At 34.9% G+C, this 21,763-nt stretch overlaps 1 protein-coding gene across 1 annotated transcript in view; it reads left to right on the forward strand.

Annotated features, from left to right (window-relative positions):
- LOC136032184 (phosphatidylinositol-3-phosphatase SAC1-like) overlaps positions 1–21,763 on the forward strand; it is a 59,409-nt gene that overhangs the window by 15,031 nt on the left and 22,615 nt on the right. Inside the window, exons 3-8 of the mRNA XM_065712381.1 lie at positions 5,646–5,740; positions 7,694–7,899; positions 14,666–14,797; positions 16,275–16,389; positions 17,623–17,810; positions 20,254–20,409. Coding sequence (XP_065568453.1) covers positions 5,646–5,740; positions 7,694–7,899; positions 14,666–14,797; positions 16,275–16,389; positions 17,623–17,810; positions 20,254–20,409 — 892 coding nt within the window. The remainder of the gene's footprint in view (positions 1–5,645; positions 5,741–7,693; positions 7,900–14,665; positions 14,798–16,274; positions 16,390–17,622; positions 17,811–20,253; positions 20,410–21,763) is intronic.

Below are 21,763 nucleotides of genomic sequence, written 5' to 3' on the forward strand. Positions count from 1 at the left end.
TCTTAACTTTTGATGGGTAAGACTAAACTTGATGAAACTTATATATTTAAAATCAGCATTAAAATGCGATTTTTTTGATGTAGCTATTGGTGCCAAAATTCCATTTTTTAGACTTTTGTTTACTATTGAGCCGGGTCACTCCTTACTACAGTTCGTTACCACGAACTGTTTGATTATCTGTGGAAGCATAAATAAGAGAGTTTTACTTTTGTGGACATTTATAAATGAAATGAAAATCTGCAAGCAGGGTATGAGTATGCTTGGATATATTCTTTTTAGTTGAAAACCATTCTTCTAGGAATAATTTTCTTAAATATGTAAAATAAGGTAAGTAGGGACAGTAGGTCTCTTAGTCTTTAAGACCTTCCTTTTTCTCTCCAAGCTATGTTTTAACAAAACGTGATTTGGATACTTTGGAGCATGAAATAATTGAAGGCTCGCCGTATTGAAGGCTTCGATTCTAATCAGACAGACAGAAACAAACATTATGCATAATACGTGCCTAGAATGGACGTAACTGATGTTCCATATACTTCATTCAAGTTCTTTTTTTAGCTGCTTCTCATTACATAACCCAGTTATTTTGAATTTATCCCCTCTCAGGGGAAGCTAAATTTATATTAGGCTTTGTCCCATTTCAATATTTTGCTAATGTTTCTTCAAACCTCCTTTAAGTTTTTTTTATTGTGATTTCAAGGTTCAGTACACTAACAGTGTAACAATAAATTTCAGAACTAAAAGGATAAATCACCCCCCCCCCCCCCAAACACCTGGATATACCCCCTAGGCTTGTTGTTTTATTTATTTTTCAACTTGCCATTATGAACCAACTGTGGATGAAAATAAAGTAAAAAAAAATTACTAAACAACAATGTCAGAAACTTCAGTATGTACTCTAGGTCTTAGAAGAGGGAGGGAAATGCAATAAAACTGGAAGTGACCCTGAAAATCCAAATGATAGATTTTTTTGGAATGTGATGGAGTAAAAATTTTGTCATTTTTGAGCTTAGTTCACATCTTTAGAGATAGGCTGGTCTAATGGATAGGATATGCTTCATTTTTTTTTAAAGAGTTATTTTTTTGTTAATATTCTGACTAATTGGTAAGCTATTAATTGTTTGCTAACAGTTTTGTTATCATGAACTAACTGTTGCTTAATAATTGGAGGGGGAGGGGGTAGATCTTAGCATCCAAAGGTGCATACTTTCAACCCATAAGCAATTTCAAATGATAAAATATAGGCTAATATGAAAAATTAAATGCTAATTTTTAGGTTATTTTTCTGAATTTTAATATTTTTGCGCTGTAGTTAGTTTACTACTTGTAAAAAAGCCGCCAGTGACTTAAAAAATGCTTTTGGGGGAATTCCTAAGGAATCATTGAGCAAAAACAGCTTCAACAGCACAGAAAATAAATAATTTTGCTGTTTACAGTTTCTCATTCTTTAGAAACCTTATCTCTCTTCAGTTATTCTTTAGGGAATAATTTACTGCTAATCAGGAACCCACACCAAGGTTGTCAAAGTCGCCATTGTGTTTCCCCAGCTCAGAACTGGCTCAGTGATACAAGAGGCATTACAGGAAACAGCGTTTAATTTTTATGACTTCATTTACCATTGTTGCTTTTCCTCTTCAAATAAAAAATTCAAGATTGGCAACAGAACAGAGTTATAAAAATATTTTATTTATTTTTTTTTTAACGAAAGACGGACTAAGCCATAGGCTTTTCTCGTTACAAATCACCAGTAAACAAAACAATAAGTAACAATAAAGAAAAGACAATAGACAAGAACTGAACGCCTGGGTATTGATTGTTACCACAACTAACTAATAAAATCCTTAGGCTGAACACAGTCAAAAATAAGCAAATGTCCCAGAATGCACAAAGAGACAAATTCATTAAACTTTTTTTTAGGGGCACTGAGTAAAACAAATTATAGAAATGCCGTAAATATTATGGTTCTATATAGTGCCCTTCATATAAAGAGGTTCCAACCAAAGCTGTTTTAAAAGCTGTATTATTATTTCTTGAAACAACATGATCTGGTAACATGTTCCATGATCTAATGGGCCGATTTACAAAAGAACCCTGTCCAACCTTTCTTAAAAGCCTTTTCTGATACAATCCTAATGAATTCTGCCCTATGGGTGAATAATGACTAAACTGCTTGAAATCACTAAAAGCCGAAGTATCGAAGTAAAAGTCGAAGGAATTCATTAACTAAGTCCAATTTATCCCTCTTGAATTGCAAAGAGGGTAGGCTCAAATATCTTAGTCTATGTTCATAAGGCAAGCACTTCAAATAAGGAACAAATTTTGATGCCATTTTCGTACTTTTTCAATAAGCTGTGAATAAGATTTTCTTGTTCGATACCGCAAAAATGCGCAATATTCAACTATTTGTCTCATCATTGTCTTATACAGCTTAGTAAAGCTTTGCAGGTCAAACCTTCTTTTGATACAAAGCAAAATGCAATTGGCTTTACGTGATACATCGAATACTTGTTTATCAAACCTCAATTGAATATCAAAAACCATATCGAGGTCCCTAACGGAATCAACAGAACATATTACAACTTTTCCAGTAGAATACTGGCATGCTGCTGCATTCACTAGATAATTCACGACATGGCATTTTCCCTGATTAATAGTCATTGAATTTAAATTACGCTAATTAACCAATGCATTTTAATCATCCTGTAGCAGAGCCATATCATCTGGGGAAGGTACGCCACTGTAAAGCTTTACATCATCTGCAAACATTTTGGTTTTACCATTTTGAATTATCTGTGGCAAATCATTTATAAATATACAAAACAGAGCTGGTCCTAAGCAACTATCCTGAGGGACTCCACTCAAAAGACTACACTGGTTAGATAAGGCTTTGCCAATCCTAACATTCTGTCACCTTTGTATTAGGTAATCTGTAATCCAAGCCAAAGTTCTCAATCCAATCCCATACTTTGGGCATTTTTCCAACAGTAGAGCTATTGATGCTTTGTCAAATGCCTTACAAAAATCAACATGAACACAGTCAAACTCCTGACCTAAGTCAGCTATTATTTGAATATCATTAATTACTTCCAATAGCTGAGTATTACAAGACCTGTATTTCCTAAAACCATGTTGTGCCATAGGCCACAGGTTATTTTTTTCATAATAATATTGGACCCGATCAGCAATTACTTTTTCCATAATCCTAGAAAAAATTAAAGTTTTTGAAATAGGTCAATAATTGAAGACTTCTCAGCATTTTCTGAATACAGGAAAATTGGGAAGGGATGTTTATCCTGATACCGACTAGAAATACCCTCCTGTCCTGAAAATTTGGTTTAAAACCCTACCTTTTTTTACCTACTTCCCCAGTAAAAACATTACACTCCCTCAAGCATTGGAACTGTCCGGGAATTTGCCTTTACAGGATATGATATAATGCTAAAATGGATCAAGACCTGGTAGTTGTAACCCGTCCCCAAACTAGAAATCAAAGAGTATCTGGTGACAATACATTTGAAATCAGATGTACTTTTTGAATTGGCTGGGTCTAAAATTATGTTGGTTGAATTTTGATTGTTTTTGGACGTAGGCCTATATTGCTGCCACTTATCTCTTTTGTTGGTACTGCCACTTTCTGTCTTCGGATAAACACCACAGGTTCTTACACGCCAAAGGTTCAGGGTGCGAGAAGAATTTATCGGGAGAGGCTCTGATGGTTCGGAAGAGAGATATGAAAACGTTCGTGGTAACGAACTGTAGTAAGGAGCGACCCGGCTCAACAGTAACCGAAACTCTAAAAAATAGAATTTTGATACCAATAGTTACATCAAAAGAATCGCATTTGAATGCTGTTTTTAAATATATAAGTTCCATCAAGATTAGTCTTACCCATCAAAAGTTACGAGCCTGAGAAAATTTGCCTCATTTTAGAAAATAAGGGGAAACGCCCCCTAAAGTCATACAATCTTAACGATAATCACACCATCAGATTCAGCGTATCAGAGAACTTTATCGTAAAAGTTTCAAGCTCCTATCTACAAAAATGTGGAATTTCGCATTTTTGCCAGAAGATAGATCACGGATGCATGTTTATTTTTTTTTTTAGTTTTTTTTCCCCTGGGGTGATCGTGTCGATTCAGTGGTCTTAGAATGTCGTGAGAGGGCTCATTCTAAAGGAAATTAAAAGTTCTATTGCCCTTTTTAAGTGACCAGAAAAATTGGAGGGCACCTAGGCCTCCCCCCACGCTCATTTTTTCCCCAAAGTCACCAGATGGAAATTCTGAGAAAGCCATATTATTTACCATAGTCGAAAAACCTAATAACTATGTCTTTGGGGACGGATTACTCCCACACAATTCCCGTTGGAGGGGCTGAAAGTTACAAACTTTGACCTGTGTTTAAATATAGTAATGGTTATTGAGAACTGTACAGACGTTTTCAGGGGGATTTTTTTTTGGTTTGGGGGTGGGGGAGAAGTTGAGGGGGGTTACGTGGGAGGATCTTTCCATGGAGGAATTTTTCATGGGGGAAGAGAATGTCTATGAAGGGGGCGCAGGATTTTCTAGCATTATTTAAAAAAAAACAATGAAAAATAAATATGAAAAGTATTTTCCAACTGAAAGTAAGGAGTAGCATTAAAACTTAAAACTAACAGATATTATTGCGCATATGAGGGGTTTACCTCCTCGTAATACCTCGCTCTTTACGCTAAAGTATTTTTAGTAACTTCAACTATTTATTCTACGGCCTGTGTGATTCAGGGGTCATTCGTAAGGAATTGGGACAAAATTTAAGCTTTAGTGTAAGGAGCGAGGTATCGACGAGGGGGTGAACCCCCTCATATACGCAGTAAAAACATACGAATATAGAAGTTCGTTACGTAAGTTAATTGGTAAGTTACGTTTATTTTTTACTAATGAAAACGTTCGTAAAAAATTTAAAGTTCTAGTTGCCTTTTTAAGTAATCGGAAATTGAAGGGCAGCTAGGGCTTCTCCCTCGCTCCTTTTTTTTTCTCAAAATCTTCCGATTAAAACTATTAAAACTATTAAAACTATTAAAATCCAATTAAAAGCCATTTAGCCAAAAAAAAAATTAATTTGCAAATTTTGTTTTAATCATTTATGTAGGGAGAGCCAAGATCAAAGCATGCATTAATTCAAAAACATCCATAAATTAAATAAAAAAAACATGTTTTTTCAACTGAAAGTAAGAAGCGAGATTAAAACTTAAAACGAACAGAAATTACTCCTAATATGAAAGGGGCTTTTCCTCCTCAACGCCCCGCTCTTTACGCTAATGTTTTTATTGTTTTAAAAAGTAGAGTTAAGAGTTAACCTTTAGCGTAAGGAGCGGGGTTTTGAGGAGGAAAAGCCCCTTTCGTATACGAAGAAATTTCTGTTCGTTTTAAGTTTTAATGTCGCTCATTGCTTTCAGTTGAGAAAACTTGTTTTTATTTAATTTACCAATTAGATTGAACAAGTATCCTTTGCCCTGCAACAGATTTTTTATTATTTAATTAGCCCTAAAAACTTGGATTTTTGTTTGTTCAAAAATATTTACCCTAATTATTGAACAGGTATTGCAAGCTCCCTCTACTTGATTCATAGCACTGTCTTCAAATTTGCTTTTTATTGTTAAACTCTTCCAGGTATACTGCCAATGACAAATTTTATCTTGAGCTGCTAGATGGCGTAGAAGGGTTTGTAACTATAGACAGACTTACATCAGAAGTTAGATTTGGAGGTTGGTTTTTCTTCTTCTTTTATTTCTTATTTCCTAATTTGTATGTTTTTTGTGTGTGTGTGTGTTTTTTTAAGGGTAGCAAAAACATTACTAGTCTACTACTACCGCCTACTCATAGCCTGTCAAAGCCAAATTAGATAAACGCAGCTGTGTGTGCTCCTCCTCTGCCCCAATATATTCAGACCTTTACCCTCTACTCTCACCGCCTGATGAAGTTCTTACTCCCTTTGACTCTTGTCTTACGACCGCCTCCCATCCCATTTGAAGATGTCCTACTTTTTTTGGACCACAGCTGAATCGTGAAAAATTAAAGGGTCTCTAATCTACCTTAAGTTACTTTTTGTTCATATGCCGGAAGGAAACGCTGCCGGCGAGGCCTCATATCTTTCATGAGTTCAGCCAACAAAAAAACATGACTGTGAACAGCATTGCTAGATAAAATTAAGGAGCAGCACCCTGGAGGAACATGTGGCCTAGCTACCGACCCAGCATTGAACTTACCAAACATTAAAATAAGGTGGATTGAGTTGTCTTTGAAGAAGTTTGAATTGCAGCAAGCGATTTTGTTGCTAAGGAGGAGGGGGGGTTGTCTTTTGAGTAACAGGATGGAATGTAGACATCTAATATGATGGAATGCAGACTCTAGTACATTCAAAACGGGTCTCAAATTTCCCGTAGCCTTACTTCACCACCGTCTCTATTCAGACTCGGGAAATTTTCCTTTATTTTAATGGCAGCTCTAAACCCGTGATTTCAATATTTAGAAGTGTCCAAACGCAGCCGATATGAACTAGATTAAAGTGGTTTTCCTTAATGATCTAATGAACTTAAATCATTTTGAGAATAGGGTTAAATCTTTTTACCCCCCCTCCCTCTCCCCCTCGTCGTAATAGACGTATCTATATGTTGGCACTCTATTGCTCTTTTTTTTTGTATAAGGCATATTCCGCCTGCAAAGAAAAGACACTCTAAAATCGGTTAAGGTACCACTATTTAGTGTTTATAATATTCTAAGGCTGGGAGATGTATCCATTAAAGTTGAGGGGCCAAAATATAGAAGCCAAATATGTAAAAAACATAAATTCTAGGTATATTTAAAATGTTTGATATGTCTGTTTGCCACTCAAAGATGCTCAAAACATTTCTTAAAAAAAAAGATAAAAATTTTTTTATACTGTCCATGTGGATGGAAGGTTTGAAGCTAATTATTTTTTTTTTATTGATAGTAAAAAAGATTGAGATTTATTTATGATTTTGTTGAATGACTGAAAAAAGTCCCCAAGTTATATTTTCTACTGTTTTTAAAACGATGGATTTTATTCTTTGAAACAAGAGAATTAATATTTATTTTTCCAAAACTGATGCATTTCTGAAGAATAAGTAAATATTTCAGTTCCAAGATGTTTTGGCTAAAGTTTTAACTCTCTTAGGGTTCAAACTATGTACTTATGTGTGCACAGAGTGGTATGATAATTTATCTGACTGAAAAAAGTAAATTATCTCAAGGTACGGCCAAGCGACGTCGCTATTCGGATTCCATCTTGCGTATCGGATTGAATGTGAAATCTTATAACATTTTCTTAGAAAATACCTCGAAAAAAAAGCCCATTTGAATGACAACTTACCACTAAATACCCAGGGATCATTTATTATTATAATTAGATTATTAATGAAACATCGGTTAATAATTTAATAGTAGTAACTGATTATTATAAAGCCAATTTTTCTGGCCGTAGGACTGGATTCTTAGACTCGACTCATAGCAGAGATAAACAGAATACTCCACTATACGAGAAACAACATTTTTTCATCGGTGATGTGAAATCCAACTGTCAAAGAAAAAACCAACTTTTATACTAAGCTGTATTGAATTAAGCTTAATTTTAGTTTCCTACTGTGTATTACAAATGGCTCCATGGCTATTTTAACTAATTTTGTTGAATTTAATTTTAGTTGATAGATCTCAAATACCAGTTAATCTGCCAAGAAGGAATATATTTGGTGTTTATGGCACATTTGAAACTTTCGCTGGTCCTTGTCTAGTTGTAGTGACTGAAGCGACGAAGATTGGTAAAATATGTGGTCAAAGTATATTGCGCATTGATGCAACAGAAATCATTCCATACGCTAGAACAAATTACCATATTTCTCAGAGACAGGTAGGTTCCCTCATATCCAGAGTTCCATTTGCTATTCGTTGCTAAATGTTACTTGTATTTAGGGCCGTACCCAGGATTTTGTTTTAGGGGGGACGGAAGTACAAGCAATTTTTTTCGGTGTGGGGGGGTTTACGAAGAAAATTTTAAAAACGCATAAATAATTTGTTTATGTTCATTTTTGTTACGTGTTTACGAGTCGGAAAGACATGTTTAGGGGGGTGGGGGTCAAACCCCCTGACCCCTCCTCCTGAATACGGCCTTGCTTGTATTCACATTATTGATTTTATATGGCATGACCAAGAATAGCTATTAACCTAGTAGGTTAATGGGTATTTCAAAGTTCTCCAGGCCTATCCTATAGCCTTGTGTAGTGTGTAGCCACCTAGCTTGACGGCCAAATATATATGTGTTCTTTTCGGAGGAGCAATCATTAAAAATCAATGAATTTTGTTGAGTGAGAAGTGACATAATTGTCCTGATTCTCCAGGTAATTCTTGAGTCAAGTTTTCTATATGTCCATTGTTTGGTATTTTGTAAAATATCTGGCTGCTGATTAGCTAATTTTACTACACAGTTAATATTAAATTGCTTCTTCTTTATGATTGCGGTGACGTTAGCAGACTTTCGTAACAAAAGAAACTTAGTGTTGGCTATGTTCTTTAAACTCCAGTGCCAAACTCGTCATTTCTCTAAGGATTGATCTTTTCTTTTGCAAGTTGATTTATTATTTCTTTTTTAAATTCTTTTACAAAGTTCAAGTTTTTTTTGAATGTAAATTTCATAAGGTAGAAATTATTATATGTTTTATAAAGTTGAATTGTTAAATCTACTAACGAAAGTAGAATACTACTTGGTCTATTTGCCTAAGTCCTTTTTCTTTGGTTCTCTTGAAATAGATACTTAGAGGTAGAGTTTCTTTTTCATAGAAGATACACACGGGTATTTATTTTATCACACACGTAGGTATTCATTTTGAGGAATTATGAGTTTGCACCCACACGAATTTATATTATACATTCTTGAATATATAATTATAAATGTGAATATATAAATATAAACAACTATAAGGAATTTATATATTTATGAGCTTGTTAAATACCAAAAAAATAGGTGAAGCAAACGAAAAAGTTTCAGAAAATATTGGAAACATAGTAAAATAAGCACATCTTAATGCGCAAGGGCCTGAATGACTCATTCCCCCTCCTCTGCTTACACGCTTGGTTAAATACCAAACTTTCACGGCTACTTCCTGTAAAGTTCAATTCAGGACGACAATGGTATAGTTTCCAAGTTGTAATTTATAGTTTATGAAATGTGTGATTTGATTTATGGGAGAAATCCAATGATTTGGCTAATTTGCAAATAAACAGCTCAGGGAAGTAACTTCCAGCGCTTTTGGGAATCAAAATTTGATTCTCAATATCTGTTTCCGAACAAACAGACAGTTTTGAGTTCATAATATCTGCAAGTATTGATCAACTAATCTTCCAAGACAAGAGACTTTAAACCCCCCGTCTGCCCCCTCCCACTCCAAAAAAAGAGTCAATTCAGTGTGTTGGTTCAATTCATTTTTATGAAGTTACCAGTACCCTTCAAATGATGGGAAAGCAGCTAGTATTGATGAAAGAGCTACTTAAGAATGGATGAAATGCTATTAGATAACTACTCTTTAAACTATTTACGAAAATTTGGAATGCTGAGGCTCACCTGGACGGAAGAAAAGTTTGATCGAGAGGTAAGCAAAAGGAGATCAGAATATGGTGCTTAGCTCCCATTTCTTCATGTGCCCCATGTGCAAAGCAATTGTTTTAGAAACTCCTCCATCATTCCCACCTCCCACAGAAATATAGTGAAAGAATTCAGAAAAGCCTAAACCTATTTAGCGAATATCTGGGTTGTAATAAAACAATCGGTAAATGTTGAATCGTTCAGATGCTAATTAAAACAAGTTCATAAAACAAACAGCTGAGAATATTTAAAAATAAAATTAATTGATTTCTAAATCAATTAATTTTTATAAAATTCTAAAAATTATTTCTATGACAAATCTCTGTTAATTTTACTTCCTTGTTCGGATTGTCGGAGGTCTAGGATGTATCGAATTCCTTTTATAAGTTCTGAAAGGTCAAGGTTTTCGATTAGATACCAAATACCCTTCATTGCTAACAATTATAAGCTGAATGATAAAATTCTGTTTGATCCATCCCAAAAATCTCAGCTAAATTTATAAAAGCAAATATTAAAGATTGTTTGCTAAAATTTTGATTATTCACCATTGATGATGGAAAATTAAATTAAATTATTCAATCTTTTTATTTGTGTGTTTTTTTTTGTGTCCCTGTGTCTGGGATGGCCTCCCACGCCCCTCCTGCCCGATATTTATATATTTACTTATCTTTTGTGAGTTTTTTTCTATTTTGTTTGTCTTTTACCGTATTATATTTTGAAATCATTATTACGATGAGATGTTGATGTTTTTTGTTATGTTTTTGCACTGTCCCAGCCTTACGAGCTCTGCTCTCTGTTGGGGCATAATATTGTTCGTGTATTTTTTGAGTTGAATAAAGAAAAAGTTGAAGTTGAAGTTGATTTATTTAAATACAATAATCTTTTGGAGGAGAACTGCTCAGTTTTTGGTGTTTTTGTCTTGTGCTTGAGTGTGGGAATATGTGTTTACTGTAATTACATAATTTATGTCCCCAGTGTATCACATGGACCTGAAAGGCCGTGAATCTTTTGTCGATTTTAGCTACTGCCTTTAAAGTATTCGCTGTATCTACGATTGGGAGAATTAACATTGGCTTTGAGAGAACAACCCTTCAATGAGACAATTCCACATCAATATGCGATGGAAGCAAATTTGTTTGTTTCCAAGCTCATTTTGCCATGGACTTGACTGCTTTTTTGTTGTTTTATAACTTCGGAAAACTGTATTTTTTTTCATTTTTTAGTATTAACCTTCGGTTCAGGTTGTGTCCTTGTGGATGCACAAAGCTGGGAAGGATTCAATTTCACGATGGTCCAACCTCGATAGATGTAAACAAAAGTAGAAATGCTCAGATTGATACGTGAACGACTCTACAAATGAATTTAATGGAAAAAGATAAATTTTAAAACATTTCTTAATCATAAATTTGATTAGAGAAGAGGCACAGAAATACTTTGACACTATGCCAGTTTTCTGAAACGAATTTTCATTAAGTGTCAGGGATTTATTGTGAAATGTTTTGAAAGGCAAATAACATGCTTCAAGACTATTGAGCTTTTGAGTTCACAATAAGAATTTTGAATTTGTATTGTAAGATTATCAAAGAAAAAGAATTTCTTGTAATTTGGATTATCAGTCATAATCCGACTTTCAGCAATTAGATTGTCAAGAAAGTGTTTTTTTTTTTTGTGAAAATAGAGTTTAAAAGAAATTAGCTTCACTGGCATATTTACCTGCACTGGTTCCCCAGTTTCCGTGCAATAATTAGTTATTGCAAAGTCTTTAGAATAGAATTTACAGCGAACATGATAAAAAAATCGTTTGCATTAAAAAAACATTGATTTCCATAGCTTACAAGTAAAATTTTTTTATGGTTGTACTTGGATCAGAACTCGGCTATGTAGCTCTCCCTGGCGACTGGATCTGGTAGACTGTTGAATACCACAGGTTACGGTCTTGGGTCAATGGAGTGGCAATTTGGAGCTATGAAGGGTCTCATGTGCAACCATGTCTCTGGAACCCGCCAATCGGCTCGAGGTCAGATTTGACACAGTTGAGCCTTGTCCTTCATGCCCTTTCCTCCAATCAGGTGCTGGTTTTGAGTGTAGGCTTTGATTTGTAAAAGTCTCAGCCGTTCTTTGGCAAACATGGCCGAGCCAGGACAAGGGACGGGGTCAAATAATAGTTGTGATGTCGTACTTCTGGTTACATCGTTGGCGGATGATCATATTTGGAATTCAGTCGACGAGACGTAACCCCAGTATGGTCCTCAGGCATCTTTTTTCAAAAGTCATGTCCTTCATGACTTTTAAGGTCCACGTCTCGCAGCCGTACAGTAAGATAGATACCATCTTAATATACGGATTTTTGTTTTCCGGTAGATTACCTTCCTTTTCATAAAGGCTTCCACAGCTGTGCGAAGACAGCGGAAGCTGATGCAGTGCGAGATTGTCTTTTTTCGCTACATTCGCTGTTGATGTCGATATACGATCCGACATACTTGAATTTATTCACTTCATTCTGTCGTTGGTTAAGGGTTATATGGGTAGAGTTTATATCAGGAGTATTAGACATAGCTTTACTCTTGTCATTATTAATCTTGAGCCCCACTGGGGCAGCAACTTTGGAGACTTTTAGAGGAATCTTCTAGGCCTCACCATCGGGTTAACCAAGAAGAACAACATCATTGGCATAATCCAGGTCGGTGGTACTGAAATCAGGGCTAACCTTGGCTCTTTAGAAGTTTAGCATTGCTTTTTTCATTACCGGCCGGACCGAAGTCGATGTAGACAGCAACGGTGATTTGTTGATGCCTGGCTCTGTTTTCATAATTCTGTCTCAGGGTGAAGAGTTTCGGAAACATTACCGGCTGGAACGACGCTGATGAAGACAGCAACGGTGATTTTTCGATGCCTGGCTCTGTTTTCATAAATCAGTCTCAGGGTGAAGAGTCGGTCATTACAACCCACGCCGTTTCGGAAACCAGATTGGTTGAGGCGGGTTCTTTCGTTGGGAACTTTGCGGAACCGGCTAAGGAGGATCATTGCAAAGATTTCTCCCGTAATGCTCATCAGTGATATCTCTATGTAATTTTTACATTCAGTGCTGTCGCCTTTCTTGAGGAAAGATATTATAACTGAGTCTTGTCATTCTTGGGGAAACCGTTCCTGGGACCAGATTGAGCAGAAGAGCTTGTGTAGTTTCTCAGCGAGAATAAGAGCAGCTTTGTATACTTCGGCTGGGATAAAATCTGTACCTGACGCCTTGTGATTTCTCAGCTTCTTGATTGCCTCTTTGATCTCTTTTATTAAGGGGCGGGGGGTGAACATTGACGTCGCTGTAGGGTTGCTTGATTCTGGAATAAAATCTTGGGCAACGAGTGATGATGTAGAGGGCTTAATAGGCATTGAATCGCAGAGTGATTCTAAACAGGAACATGCTCTATCTTGGTATTGTGGAGAAATGAGAGGCAAACGAAATGATGTCAATCTTCAATAAAACTACAGTAGGAACTATTATTAGGTCTTTTCGGGCGTTTTTAAACCTTACATAAAAGAGAATCAAGTAACAACAAAATAATACGGACGATAAATAGACAAAAAGCTGTACATATTTTAAAAATGATGTAGCTTAAACTCTCCCAGGTCACCACAGTAATGAGAGTATATATATATATATATATATATTCAGGTTTTTCATATTTGTCTTTTTTGATCTGACAATGTTTCTCAGAAATTCTAGTATCGACTTCATAGTTCTAACGATAATCTGATTTTTGAATTTCGAATCTGTATTCAAATTCAACAGTGAATCTGTGAATCCGTATTCATTATCAGATTTTAAATATAACCAACTTTTAGCGATTTAATTACTTATTTTGAAGCCAAAAGACCTGATATAACCCCCATAAAGCACATGGGGCGGTGCTGCTACATGTTTCTGTTGTGCTTTGAAGGAATTCTTTAAGATTTGACTTTTTTTTACAAATGGTTCATATTTTTGCCAAATGGGCGAAACTGCAAATAATACTAACAATTTCAAAATAGGTTCCGACGTATATTAGCGTGTTTGGGACGACCCAAAAAAGGGACACTTTGACTACTAATACACTAATACACTTCCTCGAAAAAACTCTCTGACTCCTCCTACCCTCCCCACCCATAATAAACAATTAATCAACATTATAAAGATAATATATTCTCTCAAGGAAATTGTAGGAATTCTACACTCATGCTTAATGATCCATTATGCTTCCTTTCATATACTGACACTCACCTCAATCAGCACACGAATCAATTTATCTTTTAACACTCACAAGCATATACTCGCTCCCAAGTCAATCACTCGAAATTCTTCAAGAGCCTTCATACCTTTTACTTCCGCCGGAAGCATGTTCCAGACTTCAGGACCAATATACCTTGTAGCAAATTTAGATGCGGTAGTATTTGGAACATGCCTTCTAACCAATTCAACATTTCTAGTTTCACAACTATGATCCCTTTCTTTGTAAATTTCCGGAAAACATGTAGGTAACAAATTAGAAAAAAACTTATACATAAATAAATTTACTTAAAATTTAACAAAACCAAAAAAATGGTAAATTTTTAATTGGTGATACCTCGATGTTATCGATTTCTGGGACAAGGCATTGGTCAAAGCTCTTAAGCTTTATTTTGTGACACACGGAGGGGATATAAATGGCTAGTGAACGTCGACGACCAAACTAACACAGTACAACAAATATGGATGAATACGAGAAAAATATAACATTTTAATAATCATTTTGGGGAACTTTTTTTCATTGTTTTGAGATAGGTGTAAAAATGGACAGAAACTATGGGGCTACCTAAAGGCTATTAAATATGAAGAGAAGAACATTAAACCGGAAGGGAAACGGTTTGAATGGGGGGGCTTAGTTGGCAGTAAGTTTTTGAAAAGGGTGTCTCTAAATGAGCCTGGGATGGTTTCAACCCATATTCCTCTATGTTTTCATATAATGACCATGCTAACAATCCTATTATTATTGTCTATGATATAATTATATTTTGTATATTTCAGGCTGCAGATGATGCTGCTTTGATCTCAATGGTAAAAAATGTCCTTGATACTCCACACCACTATTTTTCGCTTAATTATGATTTGACTCATAGTATGCAAAGGCTAGCTTTTATAGCTCCTGAGTTCCGTCAGGTGAGTTTAAAGTTATATTTGTCGGTGTGTCCCCTTTAGACTATCTGCAGGATAATTCCTGGATTCTCAAAATGCTCATCTCCTAACTCTCAGTTTTGTAATTTGAGTCATTATCGAGTAGCGACCAGAAATACTCGTACCTACTTTGCGAAGTTCTTAATTGGAAATAGGATTTTTTTTTGTGAATGTAGTTGTGACTAACATGTGGCTCTTGTTGAAAGTGACAATTCTGGCACACATTAGAAGAAGGTGTAAAGAAAACTTTCTCAGTGTTGACTCAATTTAGCATTAACATTTCATACATACTTGATCTGCTCAGAGAGATATAGTTCAAAAATTACTTGTTATACAGTGTAAAGTCCACAGCTAAACGAAACAAACCGATAGGCCTAAGTGAGTACATGTACATTTGTAATAAACCAAACTAACAAGAAACGTTCAGATTTTTGAAACCACTTCTTCAAGTATCTTTTCAGATTTATGTTCCTGTGAAACATACAATTTTAAAATATGCGTTTGTTGCATCTTACACCGAAAGTACAAGACACATTTGCCTCTCTTCATTAATCTCAGAATTATTCTTTCAAAAAACAAGGATTGTAATATTAAATAGACTTTTTCTTAGAGAATGATCTAAGGTTACCAAAAAAGGACAAGTTTCCTTTTTCGATGATTTTCAGTCTATTTTCAATGTTTTTTCCATCTAAAAAGATTTGGATCAAATTTCAAGGATTTAATGCAATAGGCGGATAAAGCTGACTCTCAGCCATTGAATGATAGAAAATTTATCATCTTTCGTTGAAATATTAGATTGTTAGGCCACATTTATCTCCATAAGCCATTGAAGCCATACTTCTCGTCTTGCGCTGAAATATTAGAATCATGAGGGTGCAGGAAACTAACATACAAAATTCAATTGGGCGACGTAAACCTTAAGAAATCTGATATTTTGGGCATAATTTTTAAGGAAATTCTTTTCTTCGTTGGTGCTTTTTATTTTACTGTCCGAGTCATATTGTGAAAAACAGTTCTAAAATATTTTTTGTTCGCTTATATACTTTTATTTTTTAATTTTTGAATATTCTTAAGAACTTTATACTGTTAAATTAGTCTTGACTTCTGAGAAATGACTTAATGTTTGCTTATTCGACAGTGTTTATTTTTATTTTATTGCTAGTAATCTTTGTTTTTAAAGGATATCCTGATGAATTTGTAAAGTTGAGACTCAATCAAGCGCTTCGATACCGAAACTTGAAAAAAAAATATAAAACTTGAACTTGGCCAGATTACATTAAAATTCAGTTTAATCCAAGGTAGTCTCCATTATCTGATTGCCAAGGGTTATATGGTTCGATTTTTTGTGAGCCGTAATTCTAAGTTGTTTCTTTTGTTTTCATTTAAAAGTTATTCTTTTTTTCCTGTTTCCTTAATTTTTTTTTCATGCAACAAGCTTTCATTAAACCGGTTTCCTTTTCAGATGTCAATGTTTGAGCGAGCTGACGACCGGTTTGTTTGGAATTACAAATTGATTGAAAACTTTGTCAGAGGTGATAAAGAAGTAGCTAAATACAGTCTTCCAGTTATCCATGGCTGTAAGTTACTTTTTATTGCTTTATTTTATTTTTCTTCTGGTATATGAAAGATCATGACAGCAAAAAAAGCAATAAATATCCTCAGTTTGCACTCCCTTTCCCCCTGTCAATTTTCTATTTTAACATAAATGTTATGTTTTCATTTCTCTCTTCACTTAAATGACTTTTTTCTTTCTTTTTATTTACTTTGTAAATTTTCAATTTTTTCCACTAAAAGATGCGTTTGGCTGAGTCTTTTTATGTATTTTTTTCAAAATTTGTGTCTTTTACTTTTTACTTTTCAGTTCTTACTTTCATTTGTTTTTGCTCATTTGCGATCCAAATGTTCTTACCTTTCTTCGTCTTAATTTTTTTTTTTACTAAATAATACGAGTTTGTCTGTCTTTTGGGCGTTTTTGCTATTATTTTTTGTCTGCAATCTGTCTAAGTTTTTGCCTCTCGTATTTTTCCATGCTATAATAGAAAAGATTTTGTAATTTTTAATTCAAAAGAATGACTGCAAAGCAACTGCAAGGTAATTTAATCTTGATGAGATTTGAAACACAGATAGATAGATAGTTTGATCAATGTATTTCAAAAGTTCAGGGGCCATACACACAAAAAATGTGTACAAAGTTAAAAAAAAACAACCAAAAAACAAACTACAAAGTACACAAAAAGAGAATACAAAATGAATAATACCGAATCTAGAAGCTGGGCACTGGCGGAGAAAATAGTCAAAACCTAAGCAAAAAGGAGCTTTAAACTTTTTATACATAAGTATTTTTTGAAAAAAATATCTAATTTAGCATGAAAGTTGATTGAATCTTTGTACAAAGTATATAGCAAGTCTCATAGAATGAATTTTAATTATAGAAGGGCAATTTTATTTCACAAAGCTATTTTAGTTATAGCTAGTTTAAATTTATTTTTCAATTGCTGCGTTTGGTAACTTTATTTGTAACGAGAGTAAAAATATACTGCATGTTTGTAATTTAGAAAATTCATTAGGAATTTCTTATTGGGTGTGGGTCTGTGTTGAATAACGACAGAATGAAAAGAAACGGATAAAGAAGAGGAAGTCGTACTTGTCATTATTTTGCTAACATCACCAATCTTTTTTAGTTAAATAGGAAAATAAATCTTCCTAATATATTTTCTATAATAGTGTAAATGTGTTTGAACTGACAAAAGAGTTTCCTGAGGAGACTCAGCCTCTTAAATGCCCCCATCCTCAGTATGAGTTTTTTTTAGTTATTTCGATAAAAGTATGTAGCGTGGGAAGGAATTCGTTCAACTGGGCTGTAATATCACGACGTAGCCGATACAATGCTGGAACTCGATTCTACACAAGAGGCATTAATTTAGATGGACATGTTGCAAATTTTGTTGAAACAGAACAGATTGTAGAATATGATGGTCAAAAAACTGCCTTTGTACAGGTAAATTTCTTTGTTAATTTCCCTCCCCACTTTTGGTGCTTCGGGTCCCAAGTTCTATTCACTTATTTGGTCTATCCGCTATTTTTATAGTTTTATAGAATGCTGAGAATGTTGTTTGGAAAGCTTTTTGATAAAAAGTGTATAGGCTAAAGAAATACTATAAGAAATAAAAGACGTAAACTTCCGATATATGCGCTTTTATATTTTTTTTCTATGAAATTATTTTATCTTTTTTTTTTGTTCTAACACATTATCGTTACCCAAATTGCTTTTATCCTGACGGGCTTTAAACTCAAGGGCCGATTGCGCCAAATTGAAATATTATATGTTAGATATCAATGTTGGGTATTTCATATGCTGTTCATTTCAATATGACAGCGCAATTTCTAGCACTGCCAGCAAATCAGCAGAAATGCAAAATTTAAGATACCGTAATTCTATTTTATACCAATAAAAAAGAATAAAATAAGTTTTTCAAAGAAAAGTAAAGGGTGATATTAAGACCCAAAATAATAAGAAATTAAGTAACATAATAACTCAAACTTTGAAACGAATCAACAAAAAATGAAAGATGTTGCTATGAATGAATAAACTAAAAACGAACAGAAATGACGACAAATAAGAGCGGGGCTACTGCTCCCTCAGAACAAACAAATGGCTGGAGTGTTACAGATAAGACAAAATTTATTGAAAAAAGCCTGTGGGCCATAGCAGCACAAAATACAAACAAAGCTCGAGGAACAAAATTCAAATTCAAGTATTTCAAATCAAGAAAAATAAATAAACAAAAAACACACACGGCAAGGTCCAACATTATAGTCGACAAACAACAGCCATAATGAGATTCAATTCCTAAAAACCATAACAAGCAATCGCCTCAAACGTAATTCCCTATATTTAAACCTTAAACGAAGAAACTTACACAACTGTTGAATAATACATGCGTTCCTCTCAGCCATCTGCTCAATTACCCATTATTCACTCGCAAACACTTGTCCAAAACATTCATTCCGCAACTCGGACAGCTCTCACACTCGGATATAAAATGAAAGAGATTTTCATTCACACAGCCACACATAGGCTCTTACCAACATTCCCTCTTACCAACATTCCCTCTTACCAACAACAAATTCTTCAAATCCTCTTTATTCAACCCAAATTTAATCCCCCCCTTCCCCACCAAAAAAAAACTCTTTAGCTTCGGAGTAAAACCTCAAAGACATAGATCGGTCCTTTTGGCCTTTTCACTCTTGGATTTCTTGGTCCTTTAGGGTCTGTTTGACCTCCTGTCATGCTGACACGCATTCATCCATCGAGGCTTTTCCTCCATTCCACGTCTCCAAAAGCTTTCACTGGAAGTCTTGTTTTTTTCAGCTTCGAAGCCCTGTGGTGGAGGAATCAGATGGGCTAGTACGAGCAAAATTTGTCAAGCTCATTTTCTTTCGATTTCATATGGAGGCAAAACATACATCTTAGTAGTTCAAATGCTACTTTTGGTTTAGTGAAAGAGGACCTACTGCAAGGTTTTTGGCCCATTTCCTAACCTAAACTCTTTTAACCCGGACATCTTTTTTGTCTTTAAGGATCCCTTGGCCTAAGGTACTTATCCTGTAATTCCCAAGCTTATTTTTGTGTATTCTTACGCCCTTTTGACAACAACTAATTTTGAGCTGAGGTCACATCAGCGCAAGGTTGATGTTCTGTAAGCTCTGAGCCTATTAGCCATCAATAATGTGTTTCGTGTATTTACAACATTTTGGAAAAACATCTTTTGCTTTGATGTTCCTTTGGCATCTGTACACTCATTGTAGGATGTCGCTTATGATCATATTTTATCTTAAGGAGAAATACTATAAAGGGGAGTGGCATTTGGTAAGGGGAAATGTCATAAGAGAAATGAAATAAACTCACCAAAGAAAAAATATATTGTTATTCTGATAATTGTCATTATTTCTCGTAATAATCCATTTGCACCTGTAAAATTGTCACTAAAACACCCTATTAAATATATGTATAGGGGACTCTTTTATCCCCATGCCTATGTCTATATACGGGATTTTGTTGTATGAAGGCTGACTGCAAGAAGAATTGTTTCCGAGGAGTACCAAAAGAATGAACAATGAACAATGAAGAATAAAAAGAAATTCTCTCTTGGACTTCGTCGAACGGTTTCAAATAGGTCTAGTCTTATTTTAATTAAGATTTTTACTTTCAATTTACGATCCCCAGAAGTATTACAGGGAGGGGAGAGGGCCAAACCGAGTAGACCCCCCCCCCCCCTACCCCACCTTGGTACGACCATGTGTGTGACTTAATACTATATTTTCAAATGATTTTCTGAGTAGATTTGCACATGGCAGCATTAGAATGCGTTTTTTTTTATTGTAATTATTCGACTAGACTGCCCTCTTAAGAGTATAAATGGGACTTTTTTTATTTCTAGACTCGTGGCTCCATACCACTTTTTTGGAATCAACTGCCGAACTTGAAATATAAACCCAGTGTAGTTATAGATAGTTTTAAAGAACATATTTTAGCGCTTACGAAACATTTTGAGGAGCAAGTCCTTCAATATGGTCAACAAGTTCTTCTCAACCTGGTAAGTAAATTTATCATATTTTTCCTTATATTTTTAGATAAAGATATTCGTTTATGAGGATTGAAGAAATGCACAACGAGTCTCTACATATTCGAAATATATCTGTGTGTGTGAGGGGGAGGGGTCAGAATGCTCTTATCTAACTCCTCTAATATATATGAAAAAAAAGAGACACGACCTATTTATCAAACAGCTCTTGCTAACAAACTGTAGTAAGGAGCGACCCGGCTCAATAGTAACCGAAACTCTAAAAACGGAATTTTAATACCAATAGTATCAAAAGAATCACACCATCAAATTCAGCGTATCAGACAACCCCACCTTAAACGTTTCAAGCTCCTATCTACAAAAATGTGGAATTTTGTATTTCTTGCCAGAAGACAGATCACGAATGCGTGTTTATTTGTTTATTTGTTGTTTTTTTTTAGCTTTTTTTTCCAGGGGTGATCGTATCAACCCAGCGGTCCTAGAATGTCGCCAGAGGGCTCACTTTAACGGAAATTAAAAGTTCTAGTGCCCTTTTTCAGTGGTCAAAAAAATCTGAGGGCACCTAGGCCCCCTCCCACGCTCATTTTTTTCCCAAAATCATGAGATAAAAATTTTGAGATAGCCATTTTGTTCAACATAGTCAAAAAACCTTATAACTATGTCTTTGGGGACAACTTAATCCCCCACAGTCGCCAGAGGAGGGGCTGCAAGTTACAAACTTTGACCATTATTTACTTATAGTAATGGCTATTGGGAAGTGTACAGGCGTTTTCGGGGGGACTGTTTCGCAGTGGGGGGGGGGGGGGGTACGTGTGAGGATCTTTCCATGGAGGAATTTATCATAAGGCAATAGAATTTCCATGAAGGGTGCGCAGGATTTTCTGGCATCATTTTAACAAAACAAATGAGAAAAAAAAAATCAACTCGAAGTATGGAGCAGCATTAAAACTTAAAACTAACAGAAATTATTACATATATAAGGGGGTTCGTCTCCTCCTTGATACCTTGCTCTTTACGCTAAAGTATTTTTAGTAATTTCAACTATTTATTCTACGGCTTTTGTGATTTAGGGGTCATTCTTAAAGAATTGGGACAAAATTCAAGCTTTAGTGCAAAGAGCGAGGTATCGACGTGGGGGTGAACCCCCTCGTAGTAAAAACATACAAATAAAGAAGTTTGCTATGTAAATTAATTCGTAAGTTACGTATATTTATTACTAATAAAAATTTTCGTAGAAAAATAAAAAGTTCTAGTTGCCTTTTTAAGTAACCAAAAATTGAAGGGTAACTAGGCCTCCTCCCCCACCCCCTTTTTTTTACCAAAATCGTTCGATCAAAACTATAAGATTGCGTTTCATTAATTCAAA

This window comes from Artemia franciscana, chromosome 10 (assembly GCF_032884065.1).
Source record: "Artemia franciscana chromosome 10, ASM3288406v1, whole genome shotgun sequence".
NCBI classification, from domain to species: Eukaryota; Metazoa; Arthropoda; class Branchiopoda; order Anostraca; family Artemiidae; genus Artemia; species Artemia franciscana.